The 19,253-nt window shown below is 37.6% G+C and overlaps 1 protein-coding gene and 1 long non-coding RNA gene across 3 annotated transcripts; one reads left to right on the forward strand and one right to left on the reverse strand.

Annotated features, from left to right (window-relative positions):
* Positions 1-911: 911 nt before the first annotated feature.
* On the forward strand, positions 912-5,466 carry LOC107584877 (uncharacterized). The gene is made up of 3 exons (XR_001609188.1): positions 912-2,488; positions 3,517-3,522; positions 5,456-5,466. It is a non-coding gene; the product is annotated as an uncharacterized lncRNA (long non-coding RNA).
* LOC107584876 (methyl-CpG-binding protein 2-like) lies at positions 4,997-14,710 on the reverse strand. 2 transcript variants are annotated; one of them, XM_016271640.1, is made up of 3 exons: positions 14,483-14,710; positions 9,930-10,298; positions 4,997-7,154 (listed from the first exon to the last, which is right to left on the reverse strand). In XM_016271640.1, exons 1-3 carry the CDS (start codon positions 14,512-14,514, stop codon positions 5,933-5,935), a joined length of 1,623 nt encoding a protein of 540 aa, XP_016127126.1. In that variant the 5' UTR covers positions 14,515-14,710; the 3' UTR covers positions 4,997-5,932. The 2 variants fall into 2 exon arrangements, with proteins under 2 accessions (XP_016127126.1, XP_016127127.1); XM_016271641.1 differs by lacking the exon at positions 14,483-14,710 and adding an exon at positions 10,674-10,685.
* Positions 14,711-19,253: the final 4,543 nt, after the last annotated feature.

Here is a 19,253-nt window from a genome sequence, read left to right on the forward strand (position 1 = left end):
TTACACAGTTTTGATGCTGTTTTATGTCTGGTGATTGTGTTAGAATACATGTGGAAGCATCTGTTGTTTCGGTTTCTTCTTCACTTGTTTTTTGGAAATTCTGTACAGAAGATGTGTACTAGCGCTCCCTACAGTATAACAATGAAAACACGGATTCTAGGAACACAATTATAGCTAAAATATATTAAGACTTTTTCTAAGTATAAGTCAAGTATACTTAAATGCCATTTTAAGTATATTTCTGAGAAGTACATAAAGCCCATTTCTGAGAAGTACATAAAAAGTAGACTAAAAGTATACTTTCCTATTTTTAGTTTAAAAGATGTATACTAATAGCACACTTGAATAAACTTCTTTTTCGTAAGGGATGCCAGACGTACTGATCATTTAGAAACGTTTTTTGTCTGAAAAAGACATTAAAGTTGCATTTATATAAAACATGAGTGATTACTAAATGAACTTAATGTACAATATGAGCAACAACCATTGTTTTAATTCAACTGCAAAATTCTATTTGAAACTGAAATGTTGATTTTGCTTTCCAGATTTCAGTCATTATCACTTTTCCTTCTTTTGTTCACGTTTTTTTCCTCACACTATTAAATTATAGATATGAATCTTACAATAGGATGACAACACTACAATTGTTTTGTTTGTGATGCGAGTCAAATAAATGTTTTAGACAGAGAGCAGGTAAATGTTGTTTACTATTGTGTATCTGTTACATACGGCAAACAAATGATACAGTAACACAGTACTATAAAAGTAGACACAAACTATACTTTTCACTTTCAGGAAGGCAAGGACTTAGCTTGGCAGATGGTGAATAACCACTGACACCTAGTCTGTAGGACTGTTTGGTTAAAATAACTTTTTTTTTTTTAGATACATACTACCCATCCCTTTTATTTAAAACTAAATCAAAAAGTAATATGAAAACAAAACTGCTTTGGACAAGGGTAAAAAATACATACAAAAAGTTAATGGGTGTCCTGCCGGGAAACATACTTTATAAAGTGCAGATCTTAGACTCGTTGTCCTTCCGGTCAAGGTTGAAGGGTTTTGTTTTTTTTCTCATAAAATGCAATGTGATTGGAAGATTATGTTTGAGGCCAAGTTTTTTTTTATGGTCATGTCAAAATGGTGAATATTTCCCAACAAACACACAGTACTCATTAAACTGTGAGACATTCAACATAACAGGGATGGAAAAAAAAACATAAAAATCCTATAGCTTTTTACATCGTCAATATTGCCCAAGTACATCGCCCTAATGTTATCCTTTTTTTTCTCAATTAAGAAAATAATGCAAGGCAAACATATTCTTGATCTCTATAAATCCTTAATACATCCAAAGCACTGAATACCAACAAGAGGCAAACACAGGACTCAGAATAAAAATACAACTACAGTATAAAGATAAATTCTATTACTGAAACTTCAAGGCACAAGACTATGTTAAATAGACCATGAACTTTCTACCATGGTGGGTGGATCTGGAATCTATTTCTTGAAGTTTAACTTCTGTTTCGTTTGATTTTAAATTGTCCTCCTTGCACAATTCAAAGTGCTGCATTTTAGTCATAAGGGTAAATTTATTTTACTTCACTCCTACTGTTACACAAATCAGAGACATACTAAAGGAGAAAACTCATTTCCGATCTGCTGGGTATACTATCATACTATTGCTATGAAGATAAAATGGTCTATTTCTAACGATTTATAATTGAAAAAAAAAAAAAAAAATTCTACTAATAAAAATAAATCTAACAGAAATCTACAATTTACTCTAGCCACAAGTAGTGGCGTTAACAGCCCAAACTCAGCTACCATCAGTTAAATCAAAAAAATACTTCAATGAAATAAATTTGTTCATATCAAACAGACCGATGTGCACAACCTTCATTAAACAGAACACATTCAGTATTTTATACCTCATGAAACCCTTCGGATTCGGTTGGGCTCAGCTCTTAGAGTGCTGTTTGAAAACATCTTATATATATAATAGTAAAGGGCAAGCAATGTCCTATCTTCTAATGGCAATCATGCATATTGATACATGTTCACGTACATAGCATGTTTTTTTGGCTACAGGGACACAAGGACATTCCAAAGCATATTTCACTGCCAGAGGCACAAAAACCCCAAACAAGTGAGGAAATAAATCAAACAAACCAACATATATAAATAATAAAAGTAATCATCTTATTCTGTCTTTACCCATTTGTAGGGCTCCATTTTTGTCAGTGGGCTTTGAGCGCTACAAAAAGCAAGAAGTTCATAAAGCAGAGGGTTTTTAACAATACATCATTTCTAGGTGGACACAAATGCCCAGCTGATGGAAAAACAGGAAAATGAACAATGAAACCCTAGTTACAACACACACACACACACACACACCAGTGCACGTTCTACCTATGAAAAATGACCGAATAAAATCCAAGCATTTGAGTAAATTCACCATCCACGTTGCTTCATTGGGATAAAGGTGTTTCTTTAGAATCAAAGGTCACTTCTACCACCTTAGTAAGTCTCCACAAAAAAAAAGGCACTACCCTTTCTGTTTCAGCCAGACTGATGCAGCTTGTGAGTCGTAACTTCAATTCATGTCTGGAGGTTTCGTTCCTTCGCTATTATTCTGAACCTGTAACTGAGAATGTGCTTGCCGAGCTCAAGGCAAAGGAATCCATTCGTCTACCTCCAATCTCCAGCTCGAGTTTAGTCAAACCAGGGAGACGTTCACCACAGACAGGACACAACGTCAGCCGTCGGTTAAGTGAGCGCTCAAACTCTGCCGAGGACAGAGGGTGAGCCCGTGGTGTTTGACCTTAACACTTAAAGTCTCTTGTTTGACGTCAAGCAATTAACTGAGTTTGTCTATACAGCGAGGACCAGATCGTGTGCTCCTCTGACTTAAAAATCCATTTCCTTCATCTGCTTTTGACTACTCGAAATGATTACATAGCCCTTGTTCTGAGCAGAAACGCTCTTTTATTTTCTATGCCTCTTCCCGGTGAGGGTCGAGGGAGCGGGAGGCTAGAGGAAGAGAGTGGAGATGCTTTCAATCTTAGTAAGACTTGAGGGGGAAAATAAATAAGCAATGTTCCTTGTGAATGTCGATTGTAATTTAATCTACACAACAACAAAAAAATGTTTTCTCTTTAAACGTATTTGACATACCAGATAACAAGGCTACTCTAAAACTCACTTGAAAAAATAGGACCGGTAAGTTCTCTCTCGCATGCATTTCAATCCCTAAACGACAGCAAACATCCAAAACAACACCCTACTCTAGTTGAACTACCAGATGGAAAAATGTAACAAGTGCTGAGTGTTATGACTCTGATTAAAGTTTAGTAGTACATATTTTTCAGCATTTATGTCAGTGGCAATGCACATCCATCGCCCAAGCCACAATAACTATGAATGTATAAACAGACAAATCTGAACTCAATACTTTGTGGAAAAAAGGGCAACCCCTCACACTCTCACAATCTGTGATGACATCAGACCCAGAGATCTGTGAAGATTGGTTTAAATGTAATTGTATGGCTGGTTTGGCTTGGATTATATATATATTAACATTTTAAATTATTAAAATTAAATTTTAAAATTATATATATATATAATTTTTTTCTTATTTTAATTGATTAAAAAGTAAAGATTTGGCAAGCACACAGAGTTGCATGTAACAGTCAAACATCGACATTTACTAACTAACTGCCTTTGTCACCCTATTACTGGCCTTAAATATGCAATCTCAAATACTGTACGTAGAGATTTGGGGTTCTTGGACTCGGACTGTAATTATGAATGAAGTACAGTTGAATCCACATCATGTAAAACATGAAAGTTAAAAAGATCAACAACATAAAACTAAGATGACTATACATAAATAATGGTTTCCCACTCAAACTCAACTGATTAAGGACTTGACTCGACTCGGACCTGACAAGGTGGACTCTGACCCAACACTATTGTAAGTCAAATGTTGCCTTTATGCATGATAATTTGGTAAATATGGGGTATTTGTACAGAAAAAGCTAATCTAAGCAACAGAATGGCTCTTTATAACAACACTGAACATGCATTCTATGCTGACACACATCTGAAGAAAGTTTCAACTTCAGGACATGAAACAGAAGTCTGTGCAAGGCTAACCAGAAAAATATATGCAAATAAATTGGTATGCTTCTCACAATTTCAATATTCAATTCTGTGAAAGTGTTTTAAAAGTAAGGTGCATTTCATCTAGAAGAAGAACCAAAAATGAAACAGAAAAAGTGCTGTATATTTTCCGTAAAATCCTAATTTTACATAATCAACAAAGAAGAACTTCCTCAGTTTTGGTTCAGGATTTCCTTAGGATTACGTTTCATCTCAAAGGTACAATCAAATGAATTACCAACACATCTTCAGTATGTCCAATCTCTAACAACTTTATGCACAAAGCAGTGATTTGGTGTCCTTCTTTCTGATTGCAAATATTCTTTGTCATTTTGAAAAAGTAGACTTTAGAAAACTAATAGAACTATTCATGATTGCATGGTGTTGTACAATGTATGCAAGATTTTCTTTCATTTGTTGCCAAGTAATGTTTCATAATACTCATAATTCAAAATATTTATGTATCTATAACATTTAACCCTCATCATCAGTGCTGAACCTGGCTTTATAAACCTTTATGTACAAGAAAGACAATGTCGGAGTACTAGAATAAATAGCACGCAAAGCACGCAAACATCAGCAACCCATGCATTTGACACAACTACAGCCTGACAAGACATTATATAAATATAGCCATCTATTAACTTTTCCGTCAGAAACGTTTTTAGAACAGCAGCTCTATAACCACACACGATAAAACCAAACGCTACATTTGAAACTGTATGCTTTTTTTGTTAGGGATTTGTGTCGTAAGAACACAAGGCCACTATTTAAATTGTACTTCATGGAAAAAAGCAGGTAAACATAACAAATTCCTTTTCTCGTATTCTTTTACGCGAGTTGACATCAACTCCAGATGCTACACTGGACTGTGCTTTCAATATTCCCTAACAAATACATTTGTGCTTTATCTCCCTCACCAGAGAAAATGAAAAATAGAGCTTTCCGCTCCATTTGCATTTTCTCAGGCACCTCCGAAACTGGTGATTAGGTTAATCAAACTACTGATAATGAATAGACATGTGCACTAAAAATACCAACAACTCAAAAGGAAATACTGCTTCCAAATTCAATTGATCTTCACAGGTCAACAGACTGGAAATGTCAGCTTGGCACGAACCCACAACTAGGAAGTTCTTTTCTGTCAGAGTTAAGCTAGCGTCTTATTTCAAAGGTGATGATGCTGCAACAGTTGCATCCGACTCAAATGGAAAGGTGGAGATCGGAAATGTGGCCCTTTTTTCTTCAGCTTGCCGTCGGATTTGCCCCCTCGTTTTAAACACAAAAGGAAGAACACACTGATAGGACACCTTTTTTCTAGGGTTGAGATGACATGACTATGCTGCATGTTAGTACTTTTGAGAGCATCTTTGATCGGAAAGTTTCGCTTTACGACAACTATGGCGTGTGAGTTGTGCATCCATTACCACTTGAGTGTGTTTCTACTTCCTACAAGCTCTGACAAAGGAATAACTGGTTTAGGTGAGTGCTAAGATATACTTATACAAAGATATAGTGGGAAATAAAAGGAAACCATAAAGAAAAAGATTAGCAGAGAATTCATCCGGAAGCAAAATAATTTTCGCCCCGCGTCCAACCCACAGAGAGAACGAGACACAACAGCTGCCTTTTGTATAAGTACGTTTACATTTTTGTTTCCTTTTTCTTTTTTCCTCAGTAAAAAAGAACGAAAAACCACTCGTCTTGCTGCGACCGCCTCCAACTCTTTGCACGTAAAAGCGCTCCCGATCCGTCACTTAGTCAGTCAGCTCACTGGCTCGCTCACTGGTGTCCGGGACTCGACTGTTTCCTCTCGGCTCGGCCTCGGAACGGCAGAGGGAGGAACAATGTCTCTCAGCTCCTTGCCATCCCCCGTCACAGTCGCCTGCTGCCCTCTCAGGTCAGAGGAGGCCATCTTGCTTGCGTTCTGAGCGTCCCTGCTCGAGGAGCTATCAGTTCTCGCTTCCTCCCAGCAGGCCACATGTTCCGCTTTGGGCCTGGAGGTGCTCAAGTCCTGGGGTTCGTTTTCCGTTGTCGCAGGCGGCCCCCCTTGTGTGGAGTGACCCAGGGAGAGCTGGTGAGCCTGCGGAGTGTAGGTGGAGGGCGGCATGGCCTGCAGATGGTGGTGTTGGTGGTGGTGATGATGGTGGTGGTGTTTAAAGTGCTGCCCTCGATGATCTCTCTTCTTGTGACTCTTCGGTCCGCTGCCGCTGGTTGCCATCCCGCTGCTGCTGCTGCCGTTCCCCGGATCGGTGGATGCCTCTTTGTGCTTCCGGCCAGGATGCTTGTGAGACTTCTGTCCCGTTTCTACCTCCTCCCCTGTAGGGGTCACAGTTGATGCAGTCAGTCGTTTTGCTATCCCTGGTACAAACGTCTCCGTCGTGGAGGTGGTGGATCCTTCCAACTCCTCTAAAGTCTCTCGAGTTTTGCGTTTCTTGATGGGAAGTGCCCTCTCCTGAACAGGCTTTACGGAAGACTCCTTCTGAGCTTTTTTCTTGGCCTCGGCGGTGAGAATGGCCGCGGCCGTGTATGCAGCGACTGAACCTGTCCCCACCACCGACTGTGAAGCAGCTGCAGGCTTGCGGCCACGTTTTTTGGGGGTGCTCAGCGGTTTCTGTTCTGATTTCCGCTTGCGCCCTCGGCGCACTTTGGCAACTGCCGCTTGCACCACTGGAGCCCCTGGTTCAGTTTTGGGAGCCACAAAGGGCATCTTTACAAGGAGTTTTCCTGGACTCTTTTCGACGACACGCTTTATTGCCACCCCTTCTGTGGCCTGCCGTACCTTGCCACTGCCTTTGGGCCGACCCCTCCGGCGACCAGAAGGTTTGACCACTTTAGGCTTCTTTGGTGGTCTCTTTTCTCTGCGAGAGGGGCTCCCTCGGCCCGTGACTGTGAAATCAAAGTCATTGGGATCCGTAGTGGTATCACCCACCTTTTGGAAGTATGCCATGAGCTCCACTTTGGAACGGAAGGCTTTCCCTTCTGGGCTGAAAAATAAAATCAATATATTTTGTATTATACATATTGAAGACTGTAATTCTGAGGAAACAATTTGAGAATTTGAGAAAGTGTATCTGTGTTAAATTAGAATTTTTAATCGTACATGTAAATCATGCAGTCCAAATAAAAATGAAATAAAAGAAAAAAAAAATTGTGTTACAGGAAGTAAATCATACAGACCTGTGGTCCAAATATGAATATTTTCTTGGATTTCAATTTAATTTATTTAAGCACCCTATAATAAAGAGTGATATCAAAAAAGAAAAAAAAATGGTGCGGGAAGTAAATCATACAAACCTGTAGACCAAATACAAATATTTTCTTTGATTTCACATTTATCTTTTATTAAGCTCCTTTTAATAAGAGTAAAATGAAATCAAAGAAAAAAAGACAGTGGGAACCATGACACATTGGTCAGTGTTGAACAGCATGCACCCTTATTCATTATGTCAAATTGTTTGGCAGAAAAATACACTTGACAACACTGAATTATTTAGCCATACAAAAAATCTTAGAAATCTAATCTAAACACTAATCTCTGCGAGCCCGACCAGTGTAATGTACAACTCTCTCTATACATGTCATTTAGATTTACTGAACAACCACTAAGTTGTTATATCGTGCTTCAAATACTGTTGGGACCTGTTACACAAGCTCACGTCTTACACTGGAAGCGACCAGTGACACGCCACCTCAGACAAATGTGATTAAAAGGCAATAGAACAATAACTAGATTAGTGTCCACACCAGAGCATGATAACGCTCTGTTTACAGGGTTCGTACACATTTTTACCAATAAATTTCCATGACTTTTGAGACAATATTCATGACCTAATGTTCAATTACTTTGCAAGAATACATGTAAAATAAGAAGAAACATCTATGTTAAAATGTAATGACTATTAATGCTACTTCTTTACTTTCTATTTGTTTTAATAATAAGTACAAGCTACGAATGTGCCAGACCATGCAGAGAACATATCACATCACTGAATATTATAATTTATTTAACCAATATTATCAACTAAACTCAGGACCTGAATTGCATTTAGGAAACCCTTTAGGTCTAAACAAGTAGCCTAGTATTCAGGTACAGAAATAAACTGTAAATTAAAAACAGATTAATCCATAAAATTAAAGTTACAAAAGTTATTTAGTCAAGAGCAGTGATTGATCCTTTTTTTTTTGTCTTTTGTTGTTTGATCAAATTTAATGACTGACGGCACAGCTTTATTAGGCTGCTGTCTCTTTAAGACCGACCGCACGTATCCAATATGCTGATTCACAACAACTGCTTACATTCACTTAAGACAAAACCTACTGTTTATGAGGATTCTCGCCAGGACGGGCATTTTGACAATTGTGTGTGTATTTGGCCGCTTAATCGCAATAAGGTGCGGAAAAATAACTCGATTTGGAACTCGCGAGGTGTTTGAGGCGGCTTTATGTGCGCGCGCTTTGGTTCTGACTGGAGCGCGCAAGTACCGAATGGTTTAAAAAGAGTTAAAAAGATGTGCAAATCATACTGTTTTTGTGCTGATGCAACACTGGCCCGATTAAGCAAGTGACAATTCTGTCAACTGTCCCGAAAATCTCGCATCGCAGCATGCAGCCGCTCTCTTGTAGTGTAGGCGAGATGCGCTGATGTGAAGCCGTTTTGAGAGTGAGAGAGAGAAGACGAGATACCTCTGACTCACTCTCACTGTTTTCATATGACTGATTTGATCCGATATTCTGTGTGGATTAATTTACACCTAACCTACACGCTCTATTAAATAAATGTTTGCGGGAATTTCCCGCATTATAAACACGAAACCTTCGGGAATGAGTAAATCTAGGCGATATACGCGCGATCCCACAACGAAATTCAGGATCTGATTCAAAAATATATTCTATTACACAGCGATTTGTGAAATAAATTTCCACGACTTTTCCAAAAATTTCTGGGTTTCAAAATTTTTCCAAAACTTTTCCAGGCCTGCAAATTGCCGTTTTAAAATTCCATGACTTTTCCAGGTTTTTCATGACCGTATGAATCCTGTGTTTATTATGAGCAAATGCTACATTTATGTCGTCTGCCACTTTAAATGCTCGAGCTCTGTAAAGCTGGATGGATTCTGATTGGCTGTCTATGTTTTTATCATTAATTTTTTAAGTAGTTCCAACTATATTGTTCTCTGTGATGTTATCGTTGTAGTTGTGGTGTGGACTCTGCTATTCTTTTAAATTAAGAATGAATTTTAAAACTTTATCGTTGTCATCCTTGGTGTGAACGGGCCTTAAGACTTTAACGACAATAAATTGAGAAAGACTCTTCATCAGTATAAAACTGACTTTGTATGGGCTAAAACAATTTTACATGTTAAAACTACATATAAATATGGTGAGAAATAAAAGATTATTTAAATTTGTAGGCCAGAGACCAAAAAAACCACAAGCTAGCTTTGACGTAATGGACAGAGGTATATAACAAACAAGATTCAAATAAATAATTCATGATATATGTAACCATATGTAAACAGGGAATATAGCACATCAGTTATGAGGCCCTAACTGGTACTTCCAGTGTTAACAGGTTTAGTTTAGTTGCGTAGCAGCATGCCGTCCCTTTTAATTAGCAGTCAAAGACTCTCCAAACACAATAACTTAACTTTAATAATGACTGATTTGTTGCATGTGTGTCATTTGGATGAAGTATTACGAAACAAATTTCATCACAGTTGCTCCCAAAACTCTACTAACTTCCAGTAACTTGTACTAACTTGATCAGGTACACATCAAATTTTCCAGCGGATCGCCCCGACTTGCGCTGTTTCAGCTTGCGCGTCCAACCTTGAGGCAGTGAAGGGTCGTCATACAGTGGGCCTCTGTCCCGAATGATGGAACGCCGCTGCTTGGCCGATGCGGAAGATTCTGGAGCGCTGAGAGCAGCTCCAACTTCAGGGTCAACGGGTTCAGACTTCCCTGCCTCTGTCTGTTGTCCAACATCCCCCTGCGTAAGGAGGGGCGGCTGTGGAGGAACAGACACTGTGGCCTCGAGTTTTTCCACATCTTGCCGTTCCCTTTTGTTTTTCTTCTGCTTCTGCGTCTTGTCTTTTGAGCCCTCCTGGTCTTCATTCTTGTCCACACCTCTGCTGACAACACAAGAAATAAGTGGCACACTGAAATAGGATGACAGTCTTACGGGTCTGTATTCAAGTCAACCGCTTGTCTAAATGAAGTATTTTTTTTTACTGAACAGAAGTGCTGCGTTTGCCATCATAAATTCAATATTTTGGCTTCAAAGCATGCTCATTTTCAGATCACGCAAGCTCTATTAAATACCACCAAAGAGCAGGCAAGATGTGGCCTGAATTTGAAGTGTCAGCATAAGACTCGGTTAACCAAATAAACTGATGCAGTTTGCACCTTAACATCTTTAGACATCATGTGAAACCTGAGTCTAGGATGTGTCTATTTCGTAACATCAGGAGAAACACGTTCAATTTGATTTCTACTCTGCTTACAGACACATGGAAATCACCCTGGAGGTGTCGAAAGGCCTGTGTCAAGCAAAACCTTGACGTGGAGGTTGAATCATTGAGTCTTCAGAGGATGGAGGAATTTCCCACTTGTCTGTGGCTCGTCGATCAAAGCGACAACAAACTCCTTGTCATTTTTACAAAAGAGGTTAGAAATCAACTTAATTTGCAATAAACCTAATTGGCAGACTACTCTAAAAACGTATGCTTTTGTCATCGGGACCACATGGCAGTTTGGTGTTTGAGTAATGAACAACAAACTAAATATTTCGCCCATAAAAACATCAGATCACAATAAAACACTTATACATCGTGAACGTCATTTCCACATCTACAGCAAAGAAAAACTGAGAGATTTAAAGGCAAAAAATAACTACCAAAATATGCTGCCTACTTATTTTGAATTATCGTTCCAAGTTTACAAAATTTTCACAGCCAGACTGAATTAAATGACACATTTTTTTTTATTTTCTTAACATTTAGAGTTACTCTATCAGGGTGGAGACTGTAACAGATCCCACATGTTCAAATGTTGTCACTTTCAATGACAGCAGGTGAAGTCAAGCGATGAAAACAACCACAAAATTTACCAGGTAGAAAGCTGAACGAATAGTTACTTGGTTTTTTTATCTTACACTCACTAAAACAATGACTAACTATGTTTCAGTACATCAACAAGAGTCACCACACCTGAGGTTATAAACAAACATTCACTACAGATTACAGAGTATTCAATTTTGATGTGTACGACTTAGCACATTATCATACTATATTGCAAAATAAAAAACATATTTGAATTCTATTTAGCTACTTTATGAGTATATATGCTGTACTTAGCATGCATATTAAGTATTAGGGCTGCACAATTAATCAAATTTCTAATCGCAATTACAATTACGGATGCCACAATTATATAATGGTTCAAAGCAGCAATTAATCGTTCAAAGTCCACTTATGTTATTCTGCATGCTTAAGATGTTTTTTTTTCTTTCTACGTTATCTTAAGGGGTTTTCCATTGTTTTAATTTTAGTATAACATTATAATACCATGCATATTTTTACCTTTTTATTTCAAGAGAAACCAATCCGATGTATAGTTGACATTTGAGGCTTAATACTAGTGTTTTCAGCTTGTTTATTTTCATATAAAAATATGGCATGCACTTGCTTCAAACAAAGGTTTAAACATCATTCATTTAATCGAAAATTAATTATCGCAATTACAATTTCAAAGGAATAATCGACAATTATGATTTTTGTCATAATCGTGCAGCCCTCATAAGTATAGCTAGAATATTTAATTTGCACTATAAACCCTGAGCTACCATTTCCCATCATGCATTTTCACCGGTTTTAAAACTTTAGTAGAGCGCAACAGTTGGGTTTCAGAAGCAGAAATCACATTTTCAAAACAGAGAACTTGAATTTTAAAAATAACATAAAAGTTTTAAGAGCTCAAAGACTGTTAAGTGATCATATCATATATGCTTCTGTAGAAGTCAGTGAAAATTTAAGTTTTAAAAGTTGCTTAATATAAACCATTTAACTTAAAATGGTTTCTTTTAAAAAAGAAGCTTAACAGTCAAATTCCCAGTGAAAACCTATGATATCCATAATCCAAAAATGAGATACACACCAAAACATTTATTTAGAAATGAAAATCATGGCAAAAATTGTTCTGAAGTGACTGCTCACTCTCAAAATGCACTGCAAATAACATAATCAAGTCTGCCTCCCAAGTCTCAAACTACTTATTTCCATATATATGAATATATTTTAGAATGTAATGCTGTTTTGCTTAAAATTCACCAGTTTTAGTTTTCACATTTTTTAAAACAATTGCATCACAACGTTTCATGGGATGAGTAGTTATGTTGAGGTTCTGGAAACTCTGAATATGATTTAAATTCTTGGTGACACATAAAAGAGGAGTGACAGCATGAGATAAAGAATCCTTCAACCAGCCAGGATCAAAAAAAGACATTGGTTTCTACTTGACTTTTAAATAAAACACTAAAATAAGTTTAAAAGAATGAACTTCTAATGTTTTAACTAATAAACCCAAACTTCTACAGACTGCACTGCATCCTCAGTGACATTCACTTGACTTCTTGATTTATATCTTTTGAAGAGCAAGTGAATATACATTTCTACAATTATTCTGTTAATAAACCATCCAAGAAAGTCATCATCATTTTAGGCAAAACCTGCATCAATTCATCAATTTAGCTGGACAAATATGTTAATTCTGACATAAAACATTTTTGGGAAGTTCACATCCTGCATTGTGACTTGCACAACCCCATTCAAAATCAATTCAAATGCCTTTTTTAATACATTTTGCATATATGTTATGCACACAACTTTTATGACTTCATGTTAAATGAGAAACTACATGGAATATATTTGTAAAATGATCCACAATGCAGGACCACCTAAAATGAGTTAAAGACGATTAAGTTATTAAAAATCTAGGAAAATCCAGTCACATGACCAAATATATACAATTTGCCTTATTTACATATATTTTTTCATTTAAAATTTTGCTATGCATTCACATTTATTAATTTACAACTTCAGCATGTGTTGCATGCTCCATGAAATGATTGCTAGGACAGAAAGTTTCATTTGGCGTAGATGAGAAAAATTTGGCGTATTCTGGTTGTTAGCCATGGAAAAATTTATAGATGTGACCTTATGCATGAACTACAAGCCAGTAGCCAGTACCTGCCCTTGCAATGAATTCATGGAGCATGCAACACAGGAAGAAGTTGCACAGGATGCAGTTGACATGTCACAAGTGTGTGCACAAGACATGAAGCAGTGTCTTGCATGTCACTCAGTTTGTGCAAATCCCCCTGCGGTCGACCACACACACACACACACACACACACACACACACACACATACACAAACATGATGCTGCTAGATCCGTTGGCTGGCTACCGGAAGTCAGCGCAACAATATCACCAGTCTCACATGGGAGTGCCTTGTGCATTGCTAAAGCAAGCACACTGTCTATTTCAGTGATGCGAGAAAAACAAGTGTGTTTTGCACCTGGAGTTATATGGTTTGCATGCTGCAGGGGCAAAACGAGCAGCAATAACAACACAAGAGACACACACACACACACTGTGACATCAGGCAGAGAAATAACATTAGCACACTGGCCAACTTGCATGCATATGCAAACTTGGTACCTGATGATGCACAGCTAGTACCCACACAGCACAACACCATTGCATTGGGCTAAAACGCATCTTAACCTCATTTCTAAGCACTTAGTCAAGCCATTCCACGCCAGGACAGGCAGATCTATCTAGAGCAAATCTCATTTCGGTCCCCTGCCTTTTCCTGCAGCGCCACAAGCGAGCTAACTTACTTCAGTCCGCTGTTTTTGACAGCTAGCGAGCGCCTGGAATTAAACGACACGGGAGCGCCTTAACATTGCCGCGAATATCAGCCAAACAAAACGCGTGCGTCCAAACCCCCAGGCTGCCTTTCGCTCTAGATTTCAGAAGAGTTTTTGAAGTAGCGTCAGAAAAGGACACCGAACACACACTGGGCTAAAGCGCGCGGTTCTCGTGGCGCACAAAGTGTCCGCTGATCGTGGAAAAAGAGCGGGAGAAATGCGAGTGACGTATCTCAACGCCTTCGCGGGCTAGCGCGGCTAACACCCCCCCCTCAGCCTTTTGACAAAATATCACAGCGACGACCAAAACCGACGCCATCGCCGCTCGCGACGCCTGACATTGGAATCCGTGACAATGGGAATGGATGCGGTTCACACTTACAGTCTCTCCTCTCCGCTCTCTGCGGCGGCCATTTTTATTTAAATAAATAAATCTCCAAAAAATCACGCAACATCTTTGTGGATACCCCTCACCCTTCTCCCCACTGCCTCTAACACAACACCATCCTTCGGACGCGAGATCTCGCGAGAGGTGGGGTGGAAGGGAAAGGGGGTATAGCGCGTACGTTCTCGCGAGAGCTAAGCAGTGGCTAACCAGAGAGAGAAACAACGTCCAGGGCGAGGAGAGCTGCATTGCACACCAGAATAATAGTGCATAACTGTATTATTCCATTCTGTGACAAAGTCCTGTTTGTCTCAGATAAATCCATGTCAAGTTTGTGAATGTGTTTTCAGATATTTTTGCCTTGTGACAAAAATGTAGATTTATAAAATGTATAAACACCCTTTTCAAACAGGTCTCTGGAAGACTATGAGTGTCACTTTAAATCAATAAAAAATACATTTGATTTATATATATATATGTGTGTGTGTGTGTGTGTGTGTGTGTGTGTGTGTGTGTGTGTACAGGTTTATATATCCTGGTGGTGACTTAAACCTGAATACACACAGACTCATGGGGACTCGTGTCACGGTGGGGACCTAAATTGAGGTCCCCACGGGTACAAAAGCTAAATAGACTTTACAGTTTAATTGAATTTACATATATTTTTAAAAGTTAAAAAAAAAAAAGTTTAAAACAATAATTGTAAAAACAGCAATTATACATTGTTTGAATTGTTTTTTCTATTTATCTAAATCACAAACCTGAACAAGCAAGAATAAGGCTGTTTATGCCAGTGAAACTCATATGTTGTGCAGTTGTAACTTTCTTCAATTACATATTTTGCTTCACATTGACATTTTCATCAGTCCAGCTGAGAGCAATCAACAAGTGCTGTGAGGTGACGTTTGCAAGGTTGACATTTGTAATTTATTTTTTTCCCAACTTCCTCTTTTAACACATGAATGCGATAATGAGGTAAGAAAAGGAGGAAATGAGAGTACTATTGGGGATGTCCCATGTCTTTACTTACAGGCCCACAGATAAAGGTATATTCACAGACTTGGCAGAAAAGAAAGACATTTGAAGAAATGCACATTTATGTAACCTTTACCTTTAAAACTGAATCAACATCAAATGGAAATACCATGACTCAATAAAAACTCTGCCATTTGCATTTTAAATAATTGTCCAATCCATATGTTACATGGTGAGATTTTTATGAATTTGGATTGGAGTTCTTGAGAATGTTTTCCTTCTATTCAGTTGAGCTTATTTTAGTCTCCCATCCTCCTGCAATCAAAAAACACTTGCTTGGTTATTCAACAACACTCACATCTGAAACAGCGAAAACAGAATAAATCTGACAGCTACAATCTCTTCAGAGGCACTAAATCTATACTAAGGCCCATCACTATAGATAGGCTTAGAATAGAATATAAAATAAAATATGTACAATGTTAGATAACAGATAAAAAATAAACGGCCCTATATTTTAAAACTGAGATATTTTTTGCCATTTTCGATAGCATTTTTGCACCAAACACTGCTTAATTTCTGACCCTGCCTGGAAGACACAAAAAAGTAGTGATAGAGTGATACAAGGGTATAGAATTTAGTAGTGATGCTAAGGACATGTCCCTACCAATATCTAGCAACTACTGAATTGTCCCTAGCAATAATTTTGATCATGCAATTAAATGTCTGTCGTCTGCTGTTACGTCCCCACCAATGCAATGGAAAAATCAAACCTGCCTTGGAGTGATATATCAGAGCCATGTCATAGCGTCCCAACTAAATTCTACACCCTTGAAAATCACAAGCAACACCCAGCTTTGGAAACTAGAGTTTTGCTACATAAAGTTTAACCATGATATTTGTAGTAAAACTGTGGTTATGCAAAAAAAATGTAACAAACATTTTTTTTAATGAATTAATGTCTATTTTTATTAAGTAAGGATACATTAATTACAAAAATAAATGTACAAAAACGTTCTGTTCATTAATGAATCGTTAAGAAATGTGTTTTCCACAAAAATATAAAGCAGCACAACTGTTTTCGAATAATCAGAAATGTTTTTTAACAGTGAATCATCACATTAAAATGATTTCTGTAGCATCATGCGACACTGAAGACTGGAGTAATGGCTGCTGAAATAGTACATATTTCACAATATTACTGTTTTTATTGTATTTTTGATCAACTAAATGCAGCCTTGGTGAGCATAAACCATAACATTACCAACCTAACTAACCTTTGAATGGTAGTGTATTTGTAAGAAACTAATTATCTTTATTAATTATATGGTTCTGAAAACCTAAAAAGGAAGAAAATTGATTGAAATTAATCTGTTGTAGTGCATCAAGTTCTAAAAAACGTTAAACATAATGCAAAGCATACAGCAAAATGCATGGATTTGATTGGGTGCGTATCTAATCTACTCATCTACTCCACAACAACATGCAAAAAACCCGAGGCCACATCCACCCATTCTCCAGCCTGTGGGCAGTACAAAATTGAAACTGAACAGTGGCGTGGTGCGCGTGGTGTGTTGTTGTATTAGTCATACAATACTGATTAAAAGAGTTCAGTGATGCAAAGGTCAACAGCTCATTTGACTGGAATCAGCTGAAAAACAGGTGGAAGCAGCGTAAGGTTCGCTGGTCTTCAGTGGTTTACAATGATCTTCCAGCCTGGCCGAGCTGGTGTTCAGCTGGTCACCCATTCTGACTAGAGCCCAAACCCCCTGACAGACCAGACCGGGAGACCAGCGAACCAGTTTGTCTTAGTGTAAACAGTTTTTTCTTTTACCCAGTGGGGAAGACGTTTTTCACTATACTGTTTAGACCAGTGGCTCTCAATTACATTTGCAACAGGACTTAAGGCTGATGATACATGAGGCAACTTTTTGAACAATGTTGTCATCAACGGGCAACCAGGTGAGACACAGGGCTCATGACCGATCTAAAGTATTCAGATAGAACTTTGTTACCCATTCTTAATGGGAAAGTGCCCAAGCAACATTGCTCAAAAAAAGTTGGCTGGCAAAATTGCTCAAAAAGTTGCCCCGTGTATCATCAGTCTTAGAATCTATCTATCTATCTATCTATCTATCTATCTATCTATCTATCTATCTATCTATCTATCTATCTATCTATCTATCTATCTATCTATCTATCTTATTTAAAGCAACAGCAAGTGTTAACAATCAATAATAAATATGGCTTAATGTGATAATATGGCTTCATTTTACTCAGTATATTAAAAATGCATTATTTGCATTTTATTTTCATTAACATTATTTTTTATTAATTGCATTTCACATAATTTTTGTCTTTGCTGTCAATGACCGTATCTGAACAAACCAGATGAGAACTACTTTAGGCGAAGTGTTATGACTTTATTCAGCATTAAATATTCCCTGTGTTCTGCAGGTCGGGTCGTAGTTTCCCAGAGTGCCCTGAAGATAGTGATGTCAAAACCTGCACCCAAGACATGGATCCTGTGGCCTTCAACACCCACCCATGAGTTTTTTACCCATGCACACAGTATATGTCATTACTTACAGAGTGAGAGCTGGCAACAAAGATCTGAGAACACCATTCACAGGTACAAAGGTCCCTAGATGCATATTTCGTATATGAAAGGTATTTATGTGCATAAAATATTAATGTGAGCCGATTTTCATCTGTGTTTCAGGTTGACTGAGTGTTCAGCGGGGGTTGCGGAGCAGTTAGCCTCCACCCAGCGAATGGCAGAAGATCTGATCGTGGTCCAAAGTGCTTCGTAATGGAGAGGAGCTCAAGAGCACCCTGCAGGACTCAACTCAAGGTGATGGTCAATATATAAAATAGAAGGGAGTATGCTTATTGAAGTATGATATCTGGTTTAGAATCACTGATAGTGAAAGTTTTAGCAATAAAATGTTAAAATATACATTTATTTAAAATGAGAAAAGCTCATGTAAGAATGCTGCTAGAATGTTGAAATTCTGGCTGATACAATAAGCCAATAATTATTTTATGTTATGATCTATCACTGATAACTAAAAAACATCTAATACATTTTTCTTCTGATAATAAAATTCTATACTATTTAGTCTATAAATATTGTAAATATTCACACACGCATATATATATATATACAGTATATATATATATATATATATATATATATTGGACTTATGGCTTTGAATAGACATCTTGAAAGGATGTAGAAAAGACTTTGTAAAAAAAAAAAAACGTTTTCCTTGCACAAATTACCACACTGCATCATATTTGCTGAACGAAATGCTTCCAATAATTTTTGGTTTTGGGGTGTTGATCGTTGAAGGCCTAATTCTGATTTCAAGGTTAGAAATATGGCCCGTGACAGATGAAAATGCAAACATGAGCCAGATGTTTTCTGCTACATCTGTGGGTGTTTTACTACATCCAAAGAGTGACAGAAAATTGCAGATTTTGTAAAAAAAAATATATATATAAACGCTTATGATGAACATTGACATTTGATTTTGTTATTTTGATAGATGGAAAATAAATCGTTTCCTGATATTAGGCATTGTTATATATATATATATATATATAAATATGAAAATATACTTTGAAAATTTAGTATTTTGTGAAGAAAAAAAAACTTGTACATGATCAAAAGTTTGTGATATTTTTGAACACAGCATCAAATTAGGTAATATTAGGCCTTTTTAGCAAATCAACAGATTCCCCCCCCCCCCCCCCCCCCCCCACGGCGACGGTCAACAATACACAGTCA

This window comes from Sinocyclocheilus grahami, unplaced genomic scaffold, assembly GCF_001515645.1.
Source record: "Sinocyclocheilus grahami isolate Dianchi unplaced genomic scaffold, SAMN03320097.WGS_v1.1 scaffold64.1, whole genome shotgun sequence".
Lineage (NCBI taxonomy): Eukaryota > Metazoa > Chordata > Actinopteri > Cypriniformes > Cyprinidae > Sinocyclocheilus > Sinocyclocheilus grahami.

Bases quoted from the DNA above. Each gene is read 5' to 3' on its own strand.
- LOC107584876 (XM_016271640.1), bottom strand. From the start codon at position 14,514: ATGGCCGCCGCAGAGAGCGGAGAGGAGAGACT. The intron at 10,299-14,482 runs GTAAGTGTGAAC...TGTTGTCAGCAG, and splicing joins GAGAGCGGAGAGGAGAGACT to AGGTGTGGACAAGAATGAAG. The intron at 7,155-9,929 runs GTTAGTACAAGT...TTTATTTTTCAG, and splicing joins TTTGATGTGTACCTGATCAA to CCCAGAAGGGAAAGCCTTCC.